General features: G+C 43.9%; 1 protein-coding gene across 1 annotated transcript in view; it reads left to right on the top strand.

Annotated features, from left to right (window-relative positions):
- The window catches only part of Vps13 (vacuolar protein sorting 13C), a 111,144-nt gene that overhangs the window by 72,340 nt on the left and 17,755 nt on the right, over positions 1-21,049 (top strand). The window contains exons 46-62 of the mRNA XM_077627537.1: positions 191-360; positions 994-1,108; positions 1,851-1,988; positions 2,202-2,288; positions 2,790-2,894; positions 3,460-3,561; positions 7,782-7,874; positions 8,139-8,246; positions 8,444-8,530; positions 10,472-10,534; positions 10,616-10,744; positions 11,598-11,728; positions 12,236-12,374; positions 15,525-15,647; positions 16,235-16,347; positions 18,319-18,478; positions 19,693-19,827. Coding sequence (XP_077483663.1) covers positions 191-360; positions 994-1,108; positions 1,851-1,988; positions 2,202-2,288; positions 2,790-2,894; positions 3,460-3,561; positions 7,782-7,874; positions 8,139-8,246; positions 8,444-8,530; positions 10,472-10,534; positions 10,616-10,744; positions 11,598-11,728; positions 12,236-12,374; positions 15,525-15,647; positions 16,235-16,347; positions 18,319-18,478; positions 19,693-19,827 — 1,998 coding nt within the window. The remainder of the gene's footprint in view (positions 1-190; positions 361-993; positions 1,109-1,850; positions 1,989-2,201; positions 2,289-2,789; positions 2,895-3,459; positions 3,562-7,781; positions 7,875-8,138; positions 8,247-8,443; positions 8,531-10,471; positions 10,535-10,615; positions 10,745-11,597; positions 11,729-12,235; positions 12,375-15,524; positions 15,648-16,234; positions 16,348-18,318; positions 18,479-19,692; positions 19,828-21,049) is intronic.

Genomic DNA, 21,049 nt, shown 5'->3' on the forward strand with positions numbered 1-21,049 from the left:
ATGTACTTTGCTTGCTGAAGTGTGGAAAAGATTAAGGAAACTCAATTTCTACACGATTTTTTGCTCAAAAAAATAATGCGATTTTTACCGCTTGAATTAAAGCCTGAAAACACAGGGCCTTTCCCATGTGCTTCTTGTAATGGACTCTCATTAGTGCTGTTTTTTTTTTTTTTTTTGTCGTTCTGTGCAGATTGTAAATCACCTGTCAGTTCCAATAGAGGTGTACTATCTGGTCGAAGGCGAAAAAGTATCCGAAGTGTTCTTATGTGGTGTGATCGATCCACACAAAGTTCTTCACCTACCTGTTCGTGCTCTCTACACAAAGACAAATGAGCTCTTCTTCAAGCCTGTAGGTGAAAAGTAAGTGCCCTCAATCATCATATGCAAACCAGTCTGGCGATGCTCTATTGGTATATTTCCAAAGGCTTTATTTTCATATTTGTGCTATGGTGCTGTCTGATCAAAAGTCGATGACCTCACTGATGAAATCTACCTGCTACTCGAGCTCATATTCACTCGTGACTCAGATGCAACTCTGGAACTCAACGAGTTTACGTGGTTCCTGCATCCTCATAATTCTGTATCCATTCAAGTATGAATCGATGCAACTGTTATCAGTTCATCTCAAGTGAGCTGGAGCAAGTCTGTCATGTAAATCCACATGTGTGTGTATGGGTCTCTGTGAGCATAACAACAGTGTGGTCATTTATTTTCTGCCTCAGTCAAAGGTTGCTGTCACTCTAAAAATGTCCAGAATGCGGGCAGGGCTAGAACCTTTTTTTCTTTCGTGTGCTTTGCCTTTAACTTTGGAAACGTCACATCCCTCTCACTAAGTTTTGGCTGTGGTGGTGCTGAATGCACTGCATGTATCTCCCGGTGATGGGCTTTAGATCCTCACATCTTACTGTATGGTTTTATAAGATTAATACTTTTGAAACTAAATAAAGAACCAGCAACGTTTACACAACGTTTACATTTCCTGTGCTTCTCCAGGTATAGAATGTCCATGGAACCATTTGTTTGGAAGCCCCAGAGCTTGGATGTCACACAGAACAGTGTTCTGCAGTGTCCTTCCAAGGCAGACAAGACAAAGTTCTTCTACATAAATGTGAGTGGGAAGATAAGAAACAACCAACTTTAGTCTCACTACTCACCACCTTTGTGAAGCCCCTCCCATGCGCTTCGCTGCTACCTCTTCTCGTATTTGGGATGAAAGACTCTGCATAGATGAGTTGTGCGAACTGTGACTACTGTTCAAGTTTGTGCAGTGAGTGACATCCAAAAACAGTAGAAATTCGAAACCACGCGAGCGCAATGTGCCAACCCGCAGAGAATAGCAACCCTGCCATTTTAAAAGGCTCCCTTCTAGCTTGAATTTTGTTTTGTTTGATCAGGTTTTCGATCTTCATTGCAGTTTGAATTAACGAGGTTTCACTTACACATTACTAGATGGCGGCTTGGGTATTGGCGAGGGGTGGGATGTGAATGAGGTCCAAAAAATCGAGCAGTCACTTGCGCTGTTTCCGATATTTCATGTGTTCTTACACATTGGCTGTATAAGCCATGTCACAGCGCTGCGAAAGTCCAAGCAACCAAGCATGTCCAAAAAAATCGGGGTCTGAATTTTCGATCGGCGACTTAGTTACTTCCCAGTTGTCACCAAATGTTTGACGTCATACAAGCGCATTGCAGGTTTGTGTAGAACTTGCTGAAAGGGGCTGTTCGATAGCCAGCTCTTTATAATTTTCAGTGCATTCGCGGCTGTCTTCACTAAATGCATTGTTTTGTGCATCGCTGGTGCTTGTTCAGCGTGCTGCTTTGTAAATTTATCTTTTCTTGGACCCTTGCAGGTGTCAGGAAAGACTGAATCTGTGAAGTTCGATGAGAGTGTTGGCAAGATTTCAACCATGCCTCTCTTTAGCATTGAACTGCAGCCAACGGTGCTTGTACGGAATTTGCTCTCCTGCAGCCTCTACGTCAAACTAGAGGTAAGACGGCTTTCCTGTGCTTGCGTTTATGGTATTATGCTGTGCCTGTGTGAGAGATGCCTTTAACTCTGCAGCACCCTTTTACAGCGAGAGCTATATAAGACAAGTCCATCGAAATCAGATAGTCAATATTGTCAGTGTCTGCACACTTCCCCTCCCCGTTTATGTCCATTAAAAATTACTGAAGTGCTTTGCCCTTCTATTTTCTTTCAGAACATGTCCAAATTGTTCTGTTTGGAAGCTGGACAGGGAGTGGAGCTCTGGAATGCAGAGATCGGAGAATCCACTCTTCTGCTTCAGGTGACTGCCACCTTTACCATTTGTGCCGGGACAGATTACTCCCAAATGCAAATTATTTTTACTTGTATGTTTGCTTTAGTTGAATAACTTAGTTTAGTGAGAGGGAGCACTTATTTACGCAAGGGTGGCCAAGTCCTGATCTGATTGATATGTCACTGCAAGAGGCCTTTGTTCTGTGGTGGATCCAGCGTTGTTGCTGCTGTTGTCAGTAGTGTTGATGATGTTGATGGCAGTGATGAAAAATAAGGATTTAACGAAGCATTCATCACATTATTTGTCCCCTTTACTTGTGTAGGTGAAGCTATGGAAATTCATGTTAGTGGCTAAACAGTGTTCACACTCATGCCTTCATCCTCACATGATATCCTGTTGCAACAGAAGTCAGCGCAGAGTAACAGAGAACTGAGGAAAAAAATGCACAGGGGCAAAATTGCTTCTGGTCTTCTTGAAGTGCAAATTAAATCTGATGTGCATTTTTCTGTTGTAATATTTTTATCTTAGCTGCTCGGATACAGAGACATGGAGTGGTCCTGCTCAAAGCTCTTGGAAGCTACAATGGATGAACTCTCAGTGTTGACTTTTGAGACTGCTGAAGGCCTTCAGATGGTAAGGCTCAGTCTTCAAATTAGTTCCTTTTGATCTCTTAGCTATTGTGCTTTCTTCATTGTTAACATAAATGCATTACAATAGAATGGTAGGACACCAGGTCTTCAGGTAAAAGAAAATAGTAAAATGTTGTTCTCCAATTCTCTCTGCAGTGAAAAAGTATATTTTGTTATATTTTTTTAAGGCACAGCTAAAAGAAAACAGTAATATAGCAGCTAAATATATTACTGAGAAGCATTGATAAAATCTGTGTTATACTGTATCTTTATTAGTTTGCAAAGCAGACGAGGATTGATAGCAACAGCGTTTGGCGTCTGGTACAAGATTTGGCTAAAGTGGTTGCTGGTTGTATTCATGAAGTATCTTGATAACTTCTGCACTACAGCTGAGAGCAACATTGCACAAGAATGCATGTCGCTTGAAAGCAAACATTTGCTGCTCTAGTGCTGTGAAACGTGCTTCACACTGTGCTCTGTTTTTGGTCTTCTTGATACCATGAGGCAAATAAACCATTTTAGCTGGTCACTTATGATGACTTTATTTAAGAAAATGCACAATTTTGCAGGATTTGGGCATGCATGTTGAAACGACCAACAACTGCATTGTGTTGGGACTGTACTGTCCTTTCTGGATGGTAAACAAAACAACTGTAGACATCTCCTACAAGGTTAGTGTTTATTTGTTCCTAGTACTGTTTAATGTGCACATGAATGCATGCAAACTGACCTGTTGACTTGGTTCAGGATTGGAGACAGAGCTTGTCCCTCCTTTCATGTTTGAGATGTTGCTTTTTTGAGCTCTTAGCTGAGTGATAAGATCAAAGGTATGTTTTGAAACTGTGTGGCCACTGGTCAATGGCGCATTTTTTTCAGCTGTTTTTCATTCTGTGAATACCGTATCACCTACGCGCCAAGTTTGTCAACAGAGTGGGGTACTAAGGGACGGGAAAACAAGCTGAGGGAAAGGACGGCAGAGCATTATAATTATATCAGAGAGATGAGATAAGAACATTAATAAGCTAGGAATGGGAAAAGGTTGACATGAGGTGCTAGCGGTTTGTCTGCTTCAAGACCTTTGTTCTGCAGCAGAGGCAGTAAGGCTGTCGATGTATTGATGAGATGTGTGGAGATGTATTGGGGACATGTCCTGGTGAGTTGTGTCAGTATTGTTAATGAGAACAGTGATAGAATGTATTTTCGGGGAGTATAGATGTGGGCCACGGGTGTTCTATTGCTGTGTAGAAAGCTTTGAACTTGTAGTTGATGTTCCACAAAGGTTCTTGTAGAAACGCGGTTCGGTTTTGGATGCGACACTAACTACAACGGAGCAGTCAGACTTTCCGGACACTAATGTGCTCTTTATTTGCAGAGTTATTTACAAATTAGTCAAAGTGGTCGGCACAAAACTCTCTTAGCCTGGTCAGTGCTAGCTAGCACTAAGCTGAGCTATTTCTTGTCCTTGCTCTTTGGACCAGGGTCAGCACCATGCTTGACCCTGTCCTCTGCCTTGTATGTCTTGAGCCCCTGATCGCAGCTCCTGTCTCCTTAACTAGACTCGCCGTCGTTCCTCTCTTGGGGCGGCATCCAACAAACTCTGTTCCCCTAAGAAGGCCCAGTCTGTGGGAACGCAGGTAAACAGAATGAGGCAGGCGTGCTAACATGCATCGGCGGCCAACTCAGCAATGATTGACACCTCAAAAGTTGCCTTGGCACACGGTTAACAAAGAATCGCCGCAGCAGCATGTCCTTTAGATGGGAAGACTATTTCTAGTCGTACCCCTGTGCTTGCCGCAACCCTTCTTCCTTCCACAGCAGCATATAGCAGCGAGCTTACCTCGGAATGCGGGGTGCACTTTTTTCCCCCGTCCCTTGAGTCACCCGCTGGTGCCTACAGAGACACGCACAACAAACTAACTCGTAGCACACTACCAACTTTGAGCTTGCCTGGCTTTTTTCATGTAGATATGGTGCCAAACAATGCTTCCTTGCTCCATGTGGTTTGCAAATATGATAGGAGGTTAAGAAAGTTTTGGGTATATGGTGGCTGCAGCTGGTTTACGACAGGTTTAATTGGGGATAAATGGGGAGACCTTTGTCCTGCAGTGGGCAAAACGTAGCTGATGGTTTTCACATTCGCCAGGGTTGTCAGATTCTTGAAATGTTTGTGTGAGGCATTGGGTTCGCTTTTCAGTAACGCATTCGCTATGTTCGCAGTGCGTTAGATTGGACCAACGCTTGCATTTGTTTCACCTCTTAAGGGGTCTTGTCTTGTTTTGCGCGTCTGATCAGAGGATTATGATTGAGCTTCCTGCCATCCAAGAGAGAAAGCGATCTCATCATCAAGTGAATAAATATGACAGCCCTTATATTAAAGGGAGCCACGTTCCCACTAAAGTCTTTAAGAGACTCGTAAGTATTTACTGTGTAAAATGTGGCCAGCGCCACTGCCAGCGCTCGGAACACTGCATTTGGTGAAACGGTAACACTGCATTGTTGTGCAGTCCTTATGCAATCAATAAGTATGCAAAAGTACGCATTTTTCATTGTACTGTGCATGTCTTGAAAAGTGTGGGATTGTGAGGTCATTATTTAATGAGTTAGAAGTAAACATTTATTTTGAAACAAGATGTTTACTGAAAGGGACCATTGCTACGTGTGATGAGAAAAAAAAGTCTGCTGATAAAGCTAGTGTGCCTTTTTGTGGAGAAAGTATTCACAAAAGAAAGACACCTTTCTTGCAGGCAAGAAATGAAAAAGCCAAATGAAATGCTGAGTATTGGAAAGTAAAAACTAAAAGTGCAGAGTTACATGTGCAAGCCTTCTTGTTCGTTTATTAAGAACTTTCCTCTTCGTTCGTAGCCACTAAATGTGTGAGGGTTGACCTTAGAATTGGTCAGCTTATTGTGCTTGTTTCAGAGGGTATGCTTTTGTTAAGTAGCATGATTGTTTACTGTTTTCTGAAATTCAGGGGAAGCATTGTGTTAACAGCAGTCACTTTGCTACTAACCAAAGTTTTACTGCTGCGATCGTTGTCAGTGCATGCATTTTTCCTCATGTTTGCAGTGTGCTTTCATGTAGCATCTCCTCCTTAACTTTTGCTGCTGTGTTTAATATAATAACGGGTCTTGATTTGTCTTTAAGTTTTTGGTGGGGCGATTTGTATATATATATATTTGGATGGCTGTACTGATGAGTGCTGTTCAGTCGTGGTGTTCAGCTTGGAGCTTGTGTCTCAAAGCTGGGACGTGATTTCTGCACTTCTAGTGTGGAATACTAATGTGGAAATTTCTGTGCTAATTGCCTCTTGAGTAAATGTCAACTTGGTAGTAATAGTATGGTACCTCATTTGCATCTGCACATAGTGTGTAGTTAATGAAGTTATGACTTAGCTCTTGTTTCTGTTTGCACAAAGCTGTGCCAATACTGGGCTCCAAGTGAGATGGAGCAGATTATTGTGCAGCATTATGAACCTCTAATGGGCCAGACAGCCGTAATCTGCCGACAACTGTGGTGTTACATGAACACCCCTCATGAAATTTCAAGCCAAAGGTTGTTAAAAGTTTGTTTTCAATGAAATATAGTCCTGAACAGTACAGAAACGTGCCTTGCACCTTTGCTTGCCATTATCGGCATTAGGTAACCGGCATTCTCCTCACTTTTCCTTTACTCAGCGAAATGAAAGTTGTGATATTACAACTTTTCCTTTATAGCTTTCCTACAGGAAGCCTTGTGCCTGTTTTGCTTACTGCTGAGTAAACACTGCAAGGTAGTCTAGCAAAACTTAAAACACACTAACCCCTGTTTGTGCTCTGTGACACCTGACTTTCTCAGGCTTATGTTCCTGGTGTGCCTCATCATTTCTTTCTTTTCCTTCCTTAACTAACATGTGCTAGCCAGGAGAAGAGAGAAGTAGGTCTCTAATGTCTCAATCATCTTTTGAAACGGAAGTGAGTCCAGGAAAGGTACAACATAAATGTTTGCATGGATGTTAAGTACGAGCACATACATGCACACATTTGTTCGGTTGCACCTGAGTGGCATGCCCTATTAGCACCCGAATGCAATGCTTCATTCTTCTTTTTTGTTTATATAGTGTGAAACAAGCATGGTGGATGATGTCACTGCCTGTAAAGAGTGTGTGAAGCTGTCAGATGACTTATGTGCACGTAATAGAAATAGCTTGATGTGTATTTATGCACACATTTGGTGTCGCATTTAATACCAAAGTTTGTGTGGTATCCAGCAATATAAGCTGTTTAGATGTTGTGCATGTTTTAGCCTTAGCTAGATGTTCTGCTGCTTGTTTTTTGTGCTTCACAAATATTTAATGAGCACTGTATGCCTAGTGTCATGTCAAAGGTGTGTTACGATGTTTATTGAATGGGTGTCAATGTAATGCTATCCTCTTTGTACACAGTGACTTGCATGAGTGAACTGAAAACTTCTAGCGTCTTTACATTGACTCCTCTCTACCTAGATGTCGTTAGCAGTTTAAGGAAATTTTTTGTGCTGTATCTCTATCGAAAAAAAAAAAGTCCTGTTTTGAGCTTTGCCTTCAGGTAGTAAAAGTTGCGGCAAACGTTTTCTAACCATTCTCGAATTTGGGAATCTTTACTACCTATCGCATCGCCAAGAATTGTGTTCAACTTATAAAAACTGCACAGATAAATAGTTCCTGAAGTGGTACTACTTGGCAATTACTTGCGTTTCTCATTATTTCTTAGATAACTGATGAAGGTTTTTCTCTATTCTGTTCCTTTTGTGTTTTCTGGATTGATAGCTTAGCTTTGTGCTTGCCTTTGGGCTAGTTTTTGCAGCATTGTTGCAGTTGTAGCATTGTTGCAGTGTCTGATGCTCTTGCCTTGCTTTCTGGTGGCTGGTGCTGCAGACTGAAGATTCTGCTGGAATCAACCATCCTGCTACGTTCGAAGGCCCAGTACTATTCTCCTATCGTTCAAAGACCTTGTTCACGAAAAAGAAGGTAAGCTGAAGAGGACGCGAGTATGTTCCTAAATTGGTGTTTTTTCTGAACTTTGCCTTCCCTCCTTATGTTCTCACTTTGATGACCTGCTTCTGCTTATGGTTCAGTTAGATCAAAATTTATTGGAGCCAGTGTGAGGATCACAAATGATAATGGTATATAACTTGTGACAGCTGCTTTATGTATATGCTGTATTGTGTACAGCTACTTTTTCTTTTCATCCATGCAGTTGGCTCAGCTTTTTCTTCATGTTTGTCTTTGCAGGCTGCCATAAAAATCTTCAACTCTGAGTGGTCTGAACGGTTCTCCCTGGACGCTGTTGGGAGCTCAGGCACCATAGTAGCCAAATCCAAGGATGGAAACTCCTACTTGGTGTGTATACGGCATGAACTTAACAATGATCGCTTTCGATTAACAATGATCGCTCATCGAAAGCCACAGTGGCTCTGCATTAGTTTTCTCAGCGTATTACATCAGAACGGAGGAGAAACCAAAGCCAATTGTCAACCAAATATGCCAATTGCATTTATTTGTTTTTGCAATGCATTAAGAGCTTTCTTTTTTACTAGCTGAGCGTCGGCATTACACTCAGTGCCACTGGTCTGACAAGAATCGTCACCTTTACGCCTTACTACCTTGTCCTGAACAACTGCAAGGTAAGTTTTTTATTCTGCGGGTGTAGTTGTCTATAATGAAATGGAATCAATTTGTTAAAGCACTAGCTATATCAGCCGCATTCCCTCGGTGTTGCATTGATGTACCGTAAAAACACACATATGATATGAGGCGTAATTTGGGGACAGCAAAAATGAACAAAGTTTTCGTCTGCGTATAATGTGAGTAAGGCAGCCAGCTCGAAGATGTTCCGGAAGTCGTGAAAGCTGAACATCCTCCGATTATTTGTGTACGCCGGCACACCGGACACGACACGTGTAGCGCGGGTGCCAAATATCTGGCAGATACAGACCTGGGCGCCGTGCTTGCGCCTACTCGGCTCCTGTGCCGCGAACATGTGCAAGACTGGTTCTGGAATATGGGTGTGCACGCAGGCATGCACGCTTCAGAAATGTCTGTAGTTGTGCTTCAGTGATCATCGGCATCAAGTGTACTGTCTTCCGAAAAGCCCTTGTCAGAGATATTTTTCCACAGAAACACGTCTTCGGTACCGCCGAGCGCATTTGATATCCCGCATTTCTTGAAATTACAACCGATGAGCTCCTCGGGAACGCTGGCCCAAGCGTCCACCATCCAACTGCACACCGTGGCTGGAAAGACCTATGTGTGGTGGCAGTAACTGCAGCCTCTCCCTACCTCATACAGACCATGTAGCAATGCTTGATGTGGTACTGATGTTTTTGGCAGTTACGATTACTTTCCTTTTAAAGGCAGCCAAGGACTGCTTTCGCAGCCCCAATACCATGGGAGGTGTTATTGTCCTGGGCGTTGCGAGGTCAGGTTTGTGTAGAGATCTGGCGTCGAAATCGAAACTACCAGCCTACGCCACTGTTAGATAGTGCCTCCTCATGCTCGAAGCGTGGTAGTAATGGCGCTCAATAATAATGAAACCGGAACTGCGGATTTTGGCCGAAAATTGCTTGGATCCGCATATAATGAGAAGTGGAAATTTGGCATGCAAAAGTCTGGAAGAGAACCTTGTATTATACGCAAGTTTTTCTGGTAATTGTTGTCAGTGTCATCTTCCTGTTTGCATGCCCTGACTCAAAGCAAAAAAATAAAAACACTATATACATATGTACAAAGGTGCCGCTTAGGGGCACACTCCTGGTCCCCACTCTCTCTGGCAAAGGCAAACGTGAACAACCGAATTCAAGCTGAAGGCCCTAGTCCGGACCATGATACAGAGTACTCTTCCCCTGAGCCACAAATGTGCCCAATCGCTCATAGGATACTGCAGCAGCTATTTGTGTGTGTTGAGTGACAGGTCAGGGGCAGTGGTTGTCCTGCTTGGCATTATCATTGTGTCAGTCATTTTGTGAACCAGGTAGCACTGTAATTCATTAAATTTGAAATTAGAAAATTGGGTTTTTGAGGAAAGGAAATGGCACAGTATCTCACATCTCCGTAGACATCTGTGAACTGTGCTGTAAGGGCAGGGAGGAAGGAGGGAGTGAAAGAAGAAAGGAAGAAAGAGGTGCTGTAGTGGAGGGCTCCGGAATATCGACCACCTGGAGATCTTTAAGCTGCTTTAACATTGCACAGCACAGGGGCCCCTTTTTCCTCCATTAAAACTTGGCCGCTGCAGGCGGGTTTGAACCCAGGAACTCGGGCTCAATAGCTGAGCGCCCTAACCACTGAGCCACCGCAGCTACTACTTTTCTCATTTCTGCATTCGTTAACAAGAGTAACATGTGAGTTTTTTTTTTAGTTTTCATGCTTGACACACTTTTAACAACTGGTTATACATAGGCTTACTTCATGGACATATTATAACGCATGAGGTATGTTGGTGTCCTACTCTGGCCTGGCTGTAATTTCATCAACTGACGTGAAATTTCCTAGTGAGTGTGCTGCTGTGGAATTGGATGGTGCTGTGACAGTCGCACTGATTACTTTCTGGTGCTAATTCATACCCCTAGAGTGCCATCGAAATCAAGGAGTACACTGAAAACTCCACATGGATGAAAATATTACCTGGGGCAGTAAGTATATGCTTTCATTACCGAGCTTAACATGAGCGCTGTGGAATGTAATTACCTGGCGATGTTCTTGATTTTCAACAGTGCGTGCCATTCTGGCCCAGAGAAGTTCAGAGGCTTGAGCTGTTGGCAAGGTATGCTGACACTGAAGAGTGCACAGTACCCTTCTCATGCAAAGAGAACAACACTGTCCTGCTGAAACTCTCAAACAAGGTGAGACTGTGGACCACTGATACTGTAGAAATGGTGGTAGCCAGGAGGGTTGGATAAAATGTCTTACACCCACACGAGAAAGAGGTGGTTGCCGTGGGGTTGTGAATATTTTCATCTGAGGAGCAGCTCATAATCCCGCTTATCTTTCGTTCACTTTCTGGCATGTAAGGACAAATGGTGGGCACTAACATTGGTCTTAATGAACATGCTTTAGCAATGAGGACTGTTTTTCGAATTAAGGTTCAATATACTGCTTTTTTCCTACTATGAAATCGTTGCATTTGGCCTTAAACTTGAGCTCAAGGCGTTCACACCAGCCAGTAGCAATGGCCGGCCAACCAGCTTTGTCTCTAGGCTCAGTGCATTACATGTCCTTTTTTTTACCACACTTGTAAGCTATCTCACATGCAAGTGCTGGTGCAACAATTTCTTGAAACACAATTGCTTTATGGTAGTAGCAACATTTCGGTAGGATTTAAATGCTCTGTTATGCTGTGTTATCTCATCCCTCCTGCTGCCCTAACAGTTCCCGAAAATGCGTCAAGGGAGCTTGTAAGGTATCTTTACTTTGTGAAAAGTCATAGTAAACATAAACATAGATGCAATGTTAACTTTGGGTGTGACGGGCAACTTTGGGTGCAACGTCAGCTTTGTTGCGGCTTCAACTTTGGGCTGCGCTCTAAACATAAAGGAGTAAAAAGGGGTGTAAGCTGTCCTCTGGCACACTCTCTTTTATAAAAGGGAGTGTGCTAGGGGACAGCTTACTCTATTTTAACTCTCATATGGGTGTATTAATGTTCAGAGTATAGTCATTGTATTTATATCATCGCCTGCCTTCTTTTATTCGCTGCAGAAAGGTGGCTTATACATGACATGTCAAGTCGGTGAAAGTGCTGCTGTAGTGGGCTTCGGTGACTACGAAGATGGGCTCTCTCCTGTCTTCCTGGTGAACGAAAGCAATGTGAAGCTGACTTATTGCCAGTAGTAAGCTTATTTCGCTCTTATTCACTGTTACTAGCATGGTTCACCATTTTTGTGTGAACATAATGGCAAAGTAATTTTGACGATGGCAAACCATGCAGGACTTCTACTCAGCTTATTTTTGTTGGCTTAAATGTTGCCTGCATCCGATTGAAATAGGTCTTTCAGTTCATTTCAAAAACTGCCATGCTAAATGTTGTGATCCTAAACATAACGAAGCATATCACTCTCAACGCCACAGATATATTTTGCACGTGCAGTTATCACCGATTTTTCATGATCTAGTTTAGCTCATCCCTGGATAATGCCAAAATACTTAAATTTGTAATTTATTTTAACATGAACAGCTCTGTCAATTCTTGGACGTGGTGCCTGTTTTCAGCCTTGCTCTTGCTTACAATCGCCTCTTTTTGTTTGCCCGTTAAAAAAAAGTTAGTGAAAATCTTGGTGGCCACCATCGCACATGCTACAGATACAAGACTGGCTCGGTTTGTCTCTGTGTGCTTGCAGTGGCTACAGAGACATGTCGGCATACTTCCTGCCACCCAAGACTGCTGTGCACTACACTTGGGACAACCCCATGGCCAAGCGCTGTCTGCTGTGGGGCTCTGAGGACTGCGTCAAGCTCAACAAGCTTGAGCTGCTCATGGTGTGTGCCTACTTTGGTGTTCTCCTTTTCCATTTACTCATTTCTCACATCATTTCTCACAGCAGTTTTGTTCTGCCAGGAGTGACGCTTCAAAGGCATCTTGGGCTTCATTTATGAGCATCTAATGTGGCTTGTAGGTGGCAGTAGTAGCAAAGTCACTTGGTTTATAAACTTGAGTCTTTTGCATCTTGTAGTCAATAGTTGTAGTCTTACAAACATTGATTATTGTGGTCCAAGTTTTCATGTACTCATTGTTTTAGTCATCATATGTATTAATACAGTCAACAGATGTTAAGAAAATATGTAATCATATCATGTGGACGCCGTGAATGGACAATCAGATTAAAGAAGTACAAGTAAGAAAACAGTTCAGACAAAAACTGCATTTTTGCAGCGGCTTCTCACGACAGCATATGCTATTGTATGAGCTGTACGTAATTGTGTCTTGCTTTTGTTTTAGATTATACTACATGTCAGAATTGTATGTACACCTCTTAAGAATACTACTCCTCTCTCATATTAACCCTTTGCGGTCCGAAACTTTTACCCACTTTCCGGCTGTCCTGGTCCGAAACTATTTTGCCAGTTTGTGGCGCCGCAAAGAAAAACACAAACTGTGGACGAAAAACTCAAAGGATATTTATTTTTTCTATTGCATTTTGCTGGCAACTTCTCTACCGATATTTCAGAAGCGTGTGATAGCGCTCGAAACATTCTCCTGGGTGCAGGCCAGGGTTGTTACTGCAGGTTTTACAGAAAAACACAGTTTCCCTCCGGCCTCCGCTTGTTTTTCTATCGCTACAAACTGCACAGTCCTTGCTGCTTCGGCCTGGCAGCTTGTATATGAAATGGCTCTTCCCATCTAGCCTTTCCTCGCCGCGCAGACGGGCCGCGCTTTTTGGCTCTAGCCCTCACGTCGCCCACCAGCTGTTGGATGAGGTTGCGGCGGTACTGCAGGTGTCGCTGTTCTTTCTCACCACGATTCTGCAGCTGTGTGCGCCTCAAAATAAAGCTATTTACGATGGAAACTTCCAAAAGCCAAAAAAAAGCTTTCGCCACCATTTCATTGTCTTTCGACAAAATGCATAGCTGGCACAGTAATGGTCCGCACGGTCAACTGCACCCATGTGTTCTGTGTAGTCACATATGACAACTGGTTTCTTCAACGTCACTTTCTTTCCACCTGCTTGTGTCCTTGTCACTTCTTTGAGAGATACATTGTGGGCAGAACTGAGCATCGTCACTTGCAAAGCTATTGCAGGGGCTAGTTGGTTGATCATACTGGGAACAAATGTGCCGTGTGTATGTGTCCTTTTTGTGTCGCTTGTAGCGCATTTGTTCCCAGTAGCATTGTCACTTGACGCTTGTCTCGCCACGAAAGCACCATGTAGGAGCGTCCTTTTCTGAAAGCTGCCACTTCGCCCTTTTTCAGTTTTTTCTTGACCTGCTGTGGCATTTGCTTGCGATTTGGCATCACGGTACCAGTCAATTGTACTCTCTGTAGAAGTAACTCCTTGGCAAGCATTGGAGAAGTGTAAAATCTGTCTGTGTAGAGGTGGTAGCCACTCCCCGGCGTAGCTTGCTGCACTTTCTGGAGCAAGTGAAGAACAATCCTGCAGGTGAAGGGCAGCTCGGGACGGCCGAGACTGTCAGTTGTTGTGCTGCGGTAGTAGGGCTCGATTGCCGAAATGTACCCCGTTTGGCAGTCGGCAAGTGCGTAAACACGCATGCCCCATTTGGTTGGCTTCTGTGGATTGTAGCATTTGATTGAGACACAACCCTTGAAGCCAACAGTGCTCTCATCGATGCAAATTTTGGGGCCAGCTCTGAAATGCTCTCTGCATTTCGCGTCGATGTAATGCACGACGTCCCTGATCTTGCTTCCACGTGTTGCCGGCCGACCTGAAGAGGCATCATGGCACGAGGCAACGTGCAACATCCAAAACGTTTGCAGAAATCTTTTCCGGCAGAAAACGTGCGGGAAGAAAGGCATCTTGTTGACAATATCTTGGCTAAAATACTCCTTCAGTTCTGGTTTTGGATTCAAGGCCATGTTTATGATTACACCAAGAAAAGCCTTGAATTCTGTCAAGGTCACGTCTTCCGAGTCCTTCCAAATTGAGTCCTTTGGAAACTCACCGGCACTCGAAATCTTTTCACGCGCATAGCGGTTTGTTTCGCGCACAATATTATCCATCAGCTCGTCTGTAAAAAACAGCTGAAAATATTCCAGCTCAGAGTTGAGATTACAAGTGCTTACTTGTGATCCTCGGTTCGTGACAGTGAAGGGAAATTGTGTGAAATCGGGCATATTATCCGCGTACACCTTCCAGTCCGCAGCACGTGGTCGCGCACTGTTCCCTTGTGTGTCAACAGAGGTGCTGTCTCCACCGCCGCCGTCGTCATTGTCACTCGCTTCAGTGGAAGAACTGTCATCACTGTCCGATGGAGGCACGTAATTCTCTTCCTCACTGAAGTCGTCTTCGCATTCGCTAAATGCACCACCGTAAAACGCACGCGGTGAAAACGTTGCCATGCTTGTCAACGAACCGCGCCAACGTGCGTTCCGTGCTCAAGTGAGAACGCTCTGGCGGCTCTAGTATCCAGAACATTGTGCTGCGCCCTAGTGCAAAAAAAAGTAAACTTCAAGAAACAAAGTTTACTTCTCCCTCAAGAGATGGCGCATTATGTACACAAAATGCGCACGATTCGTTGTGAGAAAAACCACGAAATTTAACCGGCGAACACCCTTGTCGGGCGTTGCCCGACAGCAGACCGCTACGGCCGTGTAGCGTTTTTCGGGCCCTGCCCGACAACGGACTGCAAAGGGTTAAGCTATAGTCGCACTCCATACAATGGCTCTATGTATGGCATTCATTGTTCCAGGTATCATTTTGCAAGTGGAATATACCTTACAAACATCAACCAACATCATCAGCAACATTGTTATTTGACATGCAAGTGCATTCTGTTGAGGACAAGACTTGTGCCTCCTTTCTTTTGCTCGTGGTTTTACTTTTGGTCTTTGGTGTGTAATGACGCTCATCTCTGAAGAGGTCACTGCACACGAAAAGAGAAACGTACTTCTTTGTTTCCACTTGAAATGGTTGCTCATGTCTGACAAAATGCACACTGTGCCTGTGCTCGCAGGATGACTGTGACCAGATCCAACTCAAGGACGAACGGAAACTGTTCTGGATTGCGTTCCTCAATGGTAGGCAGAGAACAGTTCTGTTCACAGAAGACTCTGCCTTGGTCTTCAAAATACAAGAGGTCAGTGTTTTAACTGCAACAACGCCCGTCTGTTTTGTGTGCACCGATGAGGATGTCTATGTAGCCCTTTGGACTAAGTGCTCAGTGTCTGTTTGTCCTTTGTTAACCCATAGTGTAATTGCGTATTGCCTATAGACACAAGAAAATAAGGTTAAAAAAATGTTCTTTTTTCAAACGACTATCTTGGGCCTTTAAAATTCTTGGAATTTGTGCATCCTGTAGCACTTCATGTGCAATTTAAAGGCAATGGCATATACCTGATGTGATATGACCATTGTGCTTGCTTTCTTAAGGCGAATAATATGTCAGGAGATGAAGTGCTTGTCGGCTGGAGAGCTGAACTGCTTGTCAGCTGGAGATAGCATTTTTCTAATCCTATGGGGCATTCCTCACACTGTGTCCAGCATAGTGGCCCACAGTGCAATGTATACTGACATTAAATACAAAGGAAGGAAGGAATGTATAAGGTGTAAACTTCTCCGTCATGTCTTAAACTTTTTCTGCTGACCTCTGAAGCAGTCTTAGTTTGGGGTATCCTAGTTTGTTGGATTTGTGTGCTGACCTGCTGATTTGCATCTTACTTATAGTCTGGAGCATTGGAGCGGAACATCTACGATGTGGTGCTCAACCTTCAGGCTGTTGGGATCTCCCTTGTTACTGCCCAGCCCAGGAGAGAGATTGTCTACATCTCTGTCACAGGGTTAGTCCTTTCGTGAAATGCATTTACTTGGCTAACTTGTTATTGCACTCTGATTTTTTTTTTCTGGTATGTGTCACATTCAACAGGTGCAGCAAGCAGATGATAATTTTTAAATTGTGATGATCATCTTATTTCTTGAGAGCCACAGCATTTTTATGCGTCTACATCTGTACGGGCTTACCTGGCTCTGTGTACTGTTTTCAGTTACTGTTAACTTTCTATGTAATGTCCACATGTGAATCCCGGTAGATGTCTGCCCGAGTGGCCTCTTAGACAGAAAAAAAAACTGGAGTTGTGATTCTTCAGTGTTCAACTTTGTTTTGACTAGGAAACAGGATTTTAACTTGTCTGTTATTGCTGCAAATATCGCATTGCAGAACAATGTTACCTGTGACATCTTTCATGTTTCCTTATGTTTAACAATATATGTGCTGCTGTATTTACAGTAGAAAAGTATAACCACTACCAATTTGCCGCTATGCATATTCATGATAGCTTTCATAGTTAATGTTAGTTAGTCGGACCTAAGAAACATGTTATATACATACTGTATTTACATGATTGTAAGTTAACTCGAATGTAAGTCGACCCCCCCCTGCCCCATATCGCATATCGGGAAAAAAGAAAAAGAAACTTGGAGTGCGCTGAAGCTTTGCTTTTAAGAGTAGAATGAGATATCGTTATCGTGCCACCACCGCCACTGCTTATCTGCAGCTGCCATCGGCCGCCGCGCATGGGGAGGGTTGCCAGTTCTGTGCGTCGACTGAGCAGCCATGAGCAGCTCACAAACAGCAATGCACGAGCCGCGGCATGCTATGGCAAGATGGTGTCCGCGCCGGCTTTTCTACTTTACGAGCTCCATAACGCTCTCATGTTAAAAGGAAGGCGTGCCTGTGGACACATTTAAAAACGAAAATGTATTAGTGACAGGACTACTAGTCCTCACTAGCGCTGCCATCGTCGTCACCGCTATGGTCCTACAGCATGTCGTTCTAACACCGTCGTCCAGTGAAATCACCCACTTCGCAAACAACCACTACACGTTGTCTTACTGCGAAATCCCGCACTTCGCAAACAACCGCACCACAGCATCGCGTGGAACAGCTGAAATTTTGCCTCGCTCAGCCACCACATCTGTATCACTCGTTCCGAGACATCGAACTTGCAGCCCGGCACACTGTTGTTAATTTCTTCGTAAAGTATTGCAACCACATTGAATGTAGCCATGAAAGAGCCCCGGACCTTTACCAGACCATGAGCACAAATGACGTTTGATGAATCACTGCAGTACAAACTGGTAAAACATGGCTGGCAGTCTTCAAATAGAGCCAAAGAGAGAAACTACGAGTGAGCAGCGTCGACTGTTCCATCAGCTACCGACATTCCCTGGAAGCGCTGCTCTTCTTAGTGGCGGTGCTGCCGCAACTGGAACGGCGGCCCTTCCATCGGCTATCGACAGTCCCTTTTGAGCTTATCAGCTGCTGGCAGGCTGATATGTGTGGCCAAAAGCGGCCAGTCTCTACAGACTGGCAGCAAAGCCCCAAAAACAATATGCAGCCAGACACTTGGCATATCGAGGGAGGCCTGCCAATCGTCAATATGCGTGCTGTTGCTTGCACCACAGGGGTGCACGAGGCAATTTAATATGCAGTTCAGGCCCAGGTTGAATATTTAAATGATAGCTTGTTGAGGAAGTCATGCCTCGAAACTGGGCTGCTTCGGGAGCTCATCCGGATTAATTGATGCCATCTCCAAGGCGTCGGAATAAACGAGCTTCCGATGCCATAGACTTACATGGGCATTTGACGAGATTCCAGAAAGAGTCCGAATTCCCCGAATTTCAAAATTAACGAGGTTTTGCCATATGTGCCCTTTGTGCTCCCTTGTCTTCAGGTCTGCTTTGTTGTCCTTCCTTTGCTTTAGCATGAGTGAAGAACTGGCTTCAAATTTTGCCCTTCCTTTGTAACGCAGCTCGGGAGTAAAGTGGGAGTCGAAAAAAGAGAGCAAGACCTACTTCAAGGCTGTGAGTGCCAAGCAGTCAGGCCAGCTGGAAGCGCAGTACCAACGCTACAGCAATCTGCGCCGGCTGGATAGAGACCCAGCCTCTGTTCTCATGGTCAACGGGTACGAGGTGAGCGATGGCGGACAGTTCATGTGAGTGCTTCTTATAGCATAGCTGTTATTGTTCCAGGAACATAGTGGCTACGAAAAGAACAAACGTTTTGAAAATGCCCTCTGTTCTATTTCCAGTGACTTCTTAACTTGAGTATCAACCAGACGAGCTGCTATCGGCAAATCAAACCCCCTCTCTATTACCCATTTTTGCCCTCTCCCAGTTGTGCTAACCTTCTTGTGTGCTCTGCAGGTTCAGTGAGAATAGAAGAGAGAGACCATCCAATAACTAGCTGTCTATAATTTGGAATGGGAATATTCTTTACATTTTTTTTTCCATAAGGCAGTGCTTTATAGAAAAACATCTGCCGGCCAGATCAGCTGTGCACTAAGACTTAAGCCACCAGTTCCCATATGTGGAGCCACTTTGTCGCAAGTAAACGAGCAGAGTCGTCCAATGTGGTCTCATTGTTAAGTGAATAATATCACTGGCATTGAAAATAGGAGTCACTGGTATTGCGAACAAGCACAGTGATTCCATAAAAAACATATCATCATCGTCAGCCTGACTACGCCCACTGCAGGGCAAAGGCCTCTCCCATGTCTCTCATAAATTAACCCTGTCCTTTGCCAGCTGCGGTCATCTTACATAAAAACACACGCAGGCAATAGAGCCACTTGCATCTAAGAAATAATTCACAGACAGATATCTGTGAATGATTTTGGTCAGCTTGACACGTCATTGCTAGCAGAACTGAAATCCAGAAATTGGATATTGTCCCCTGTCTAACTGTGGATGCAATGAAGTAAAAAAATTAAATGCCGATGTGTTATAATGATAAACAAACAGGGCCCTTCTTTTTTTTTTTGGAAGCTTCGGTGCATGACACAGTCGCTCCCAATTTCTCTGCTATGCTTACAGCAACACTCTTTGTCACAAAAGTTATACCAAAAGGACATTATCTGCTATTATAGGCGTCACAAGGAAACAGTCAAGACAAGGTTACTTGCAAGGTTATTGCAATAAATACTATTACTGCCATCAAAGACACAAAAGGCGTGTGAGGATGGTTGCCTTTTTTGGCCCCTAAACTCATTCAACCAGTGACTTGAACGTTTACAATGTTACAGAGCCTTGCATTTAACGACCTTCCCCTTTGTTCGCCTTCCTCTTATGCTTTCTTGCTATGTGTTGAAAACGGACATACTTAATTGTCACGTTGCTGCACTTAGGTGGACTTCAAGCAGATGAAGGTCCTCTCGAATCCCCGAAGAGATCTGCGGCGCCTCGCCAGGCCCGGAATTTGGGCAGCGTACAAGCAGTCTCAGCACCAGACCATGATTCACGCCAAGCTCCACTTGCTTCAGGTATCTGAGTATTGCACATCTTGCATAGCTAATGCCTATGGCACACAGTTACACATTTGGCTAGAAGCAGCCAGCAGGTTTTGGTTGAGATGAAGTAAAGGGCTCTTGAAGTAAAAAGGCTCTTGAGCTGTGGCAGGAGTTGAATATAGTGCTCCTTCTCAGCTGTGCGTGTCATTGCAGGATAGCTGTAAGGGTGTTCATCTCTGATGAATTGGACTATGGTGTCATTGCATATCTTATACTATACTTAGATTGCAGTTCTTACTTGTCATGTCCTGTCCTCATTGATTATATTTTTGCAGGACGATACTGCACCCACATCTTCAAAGTAAAACTGAAAATAGCACTAATTGCAGTAAATTGTGTAATTTTTTTTTTGATTTTCTTCTTTTTTTGGATGCTGTGCGAAATTAGCAAAGAGTTCAATGTGCGTGAGTGCTATAAATGTTGGTTTAGTGTTGACACTTGGCAGTATAGCTGTATTCTGTGTTGGGGCTGAAAAAGGACAGTACTCTGTATTTGTAAGTTATGCACATTGGACCCTTTCCTAGTTTTGTACAGCATGCAAAGAAGAAAGAAATCTTTAAAAAAAATCATTTACTGCAATTACAGTCGAACCTCGTTATAACGAAGTAGCATCGGGACCGTAAATCAGTTCGTTATATCCGATATTCGTTGCAACAGTAGACATAAATATCGGCTGTGACAAATTCGTAATTTGGCTCGCGCAAATATTCTAGACACTAAAATGCATTATATACTTGGCTTTGAACCCACTACAAACGTGGTAATCCTTACCTGTCTCCTTGTGGCATTCAATCAAAATAGGCCGGAATATGGGAAGGTTGACACAACTGTTCTTACGTCGCCGCGCACGTGAAAGTGCGTGGCGCGAAACGACTGCACCATGTGTCTGCGCATAGGCGACTTGGTGTAGAGAGAGGAACTCGAGTGAGACACAGCGGGAACCATCGCGCCTGCGTGCTCTGCCGAAGCGCGATTGGTGGCCCCGAGAGGGACCGTTGAAAAAAAAAAGCTGCCAAAGCAGCTTTGAGAGAAGAGGAGGAGGAGGAGAGGGGGCGTTGGGCGAGGAGACACATGCAACGCCAGCCCGGGATCAGCCAAACAGGTTTGCATTCGTTCATTTGAAGAAAGATGTTATCTTCGTCTGGTGGCTTTTCACAGCGCTGCGCAGAATGAAGTTTTCTACATTGTCCATGCT

The sequence above is a fragment of the Amblyomma americanum genome, chromosome 6 (genome assembly GCF_052857255.1).
Source record: "Amblyomma americanum isolate KBUSLIRL-KWMA chromosome 6, ASM5285725v1, whole genome shotgun sequence".
Classification (NCBI taxonomy): domain Eukaryota; kingdom Metazoa; phylum Arthropoda; class Arachnida; order Ixodida; family Ixodidae; genus Amblyomma; species Amblyomma americanum.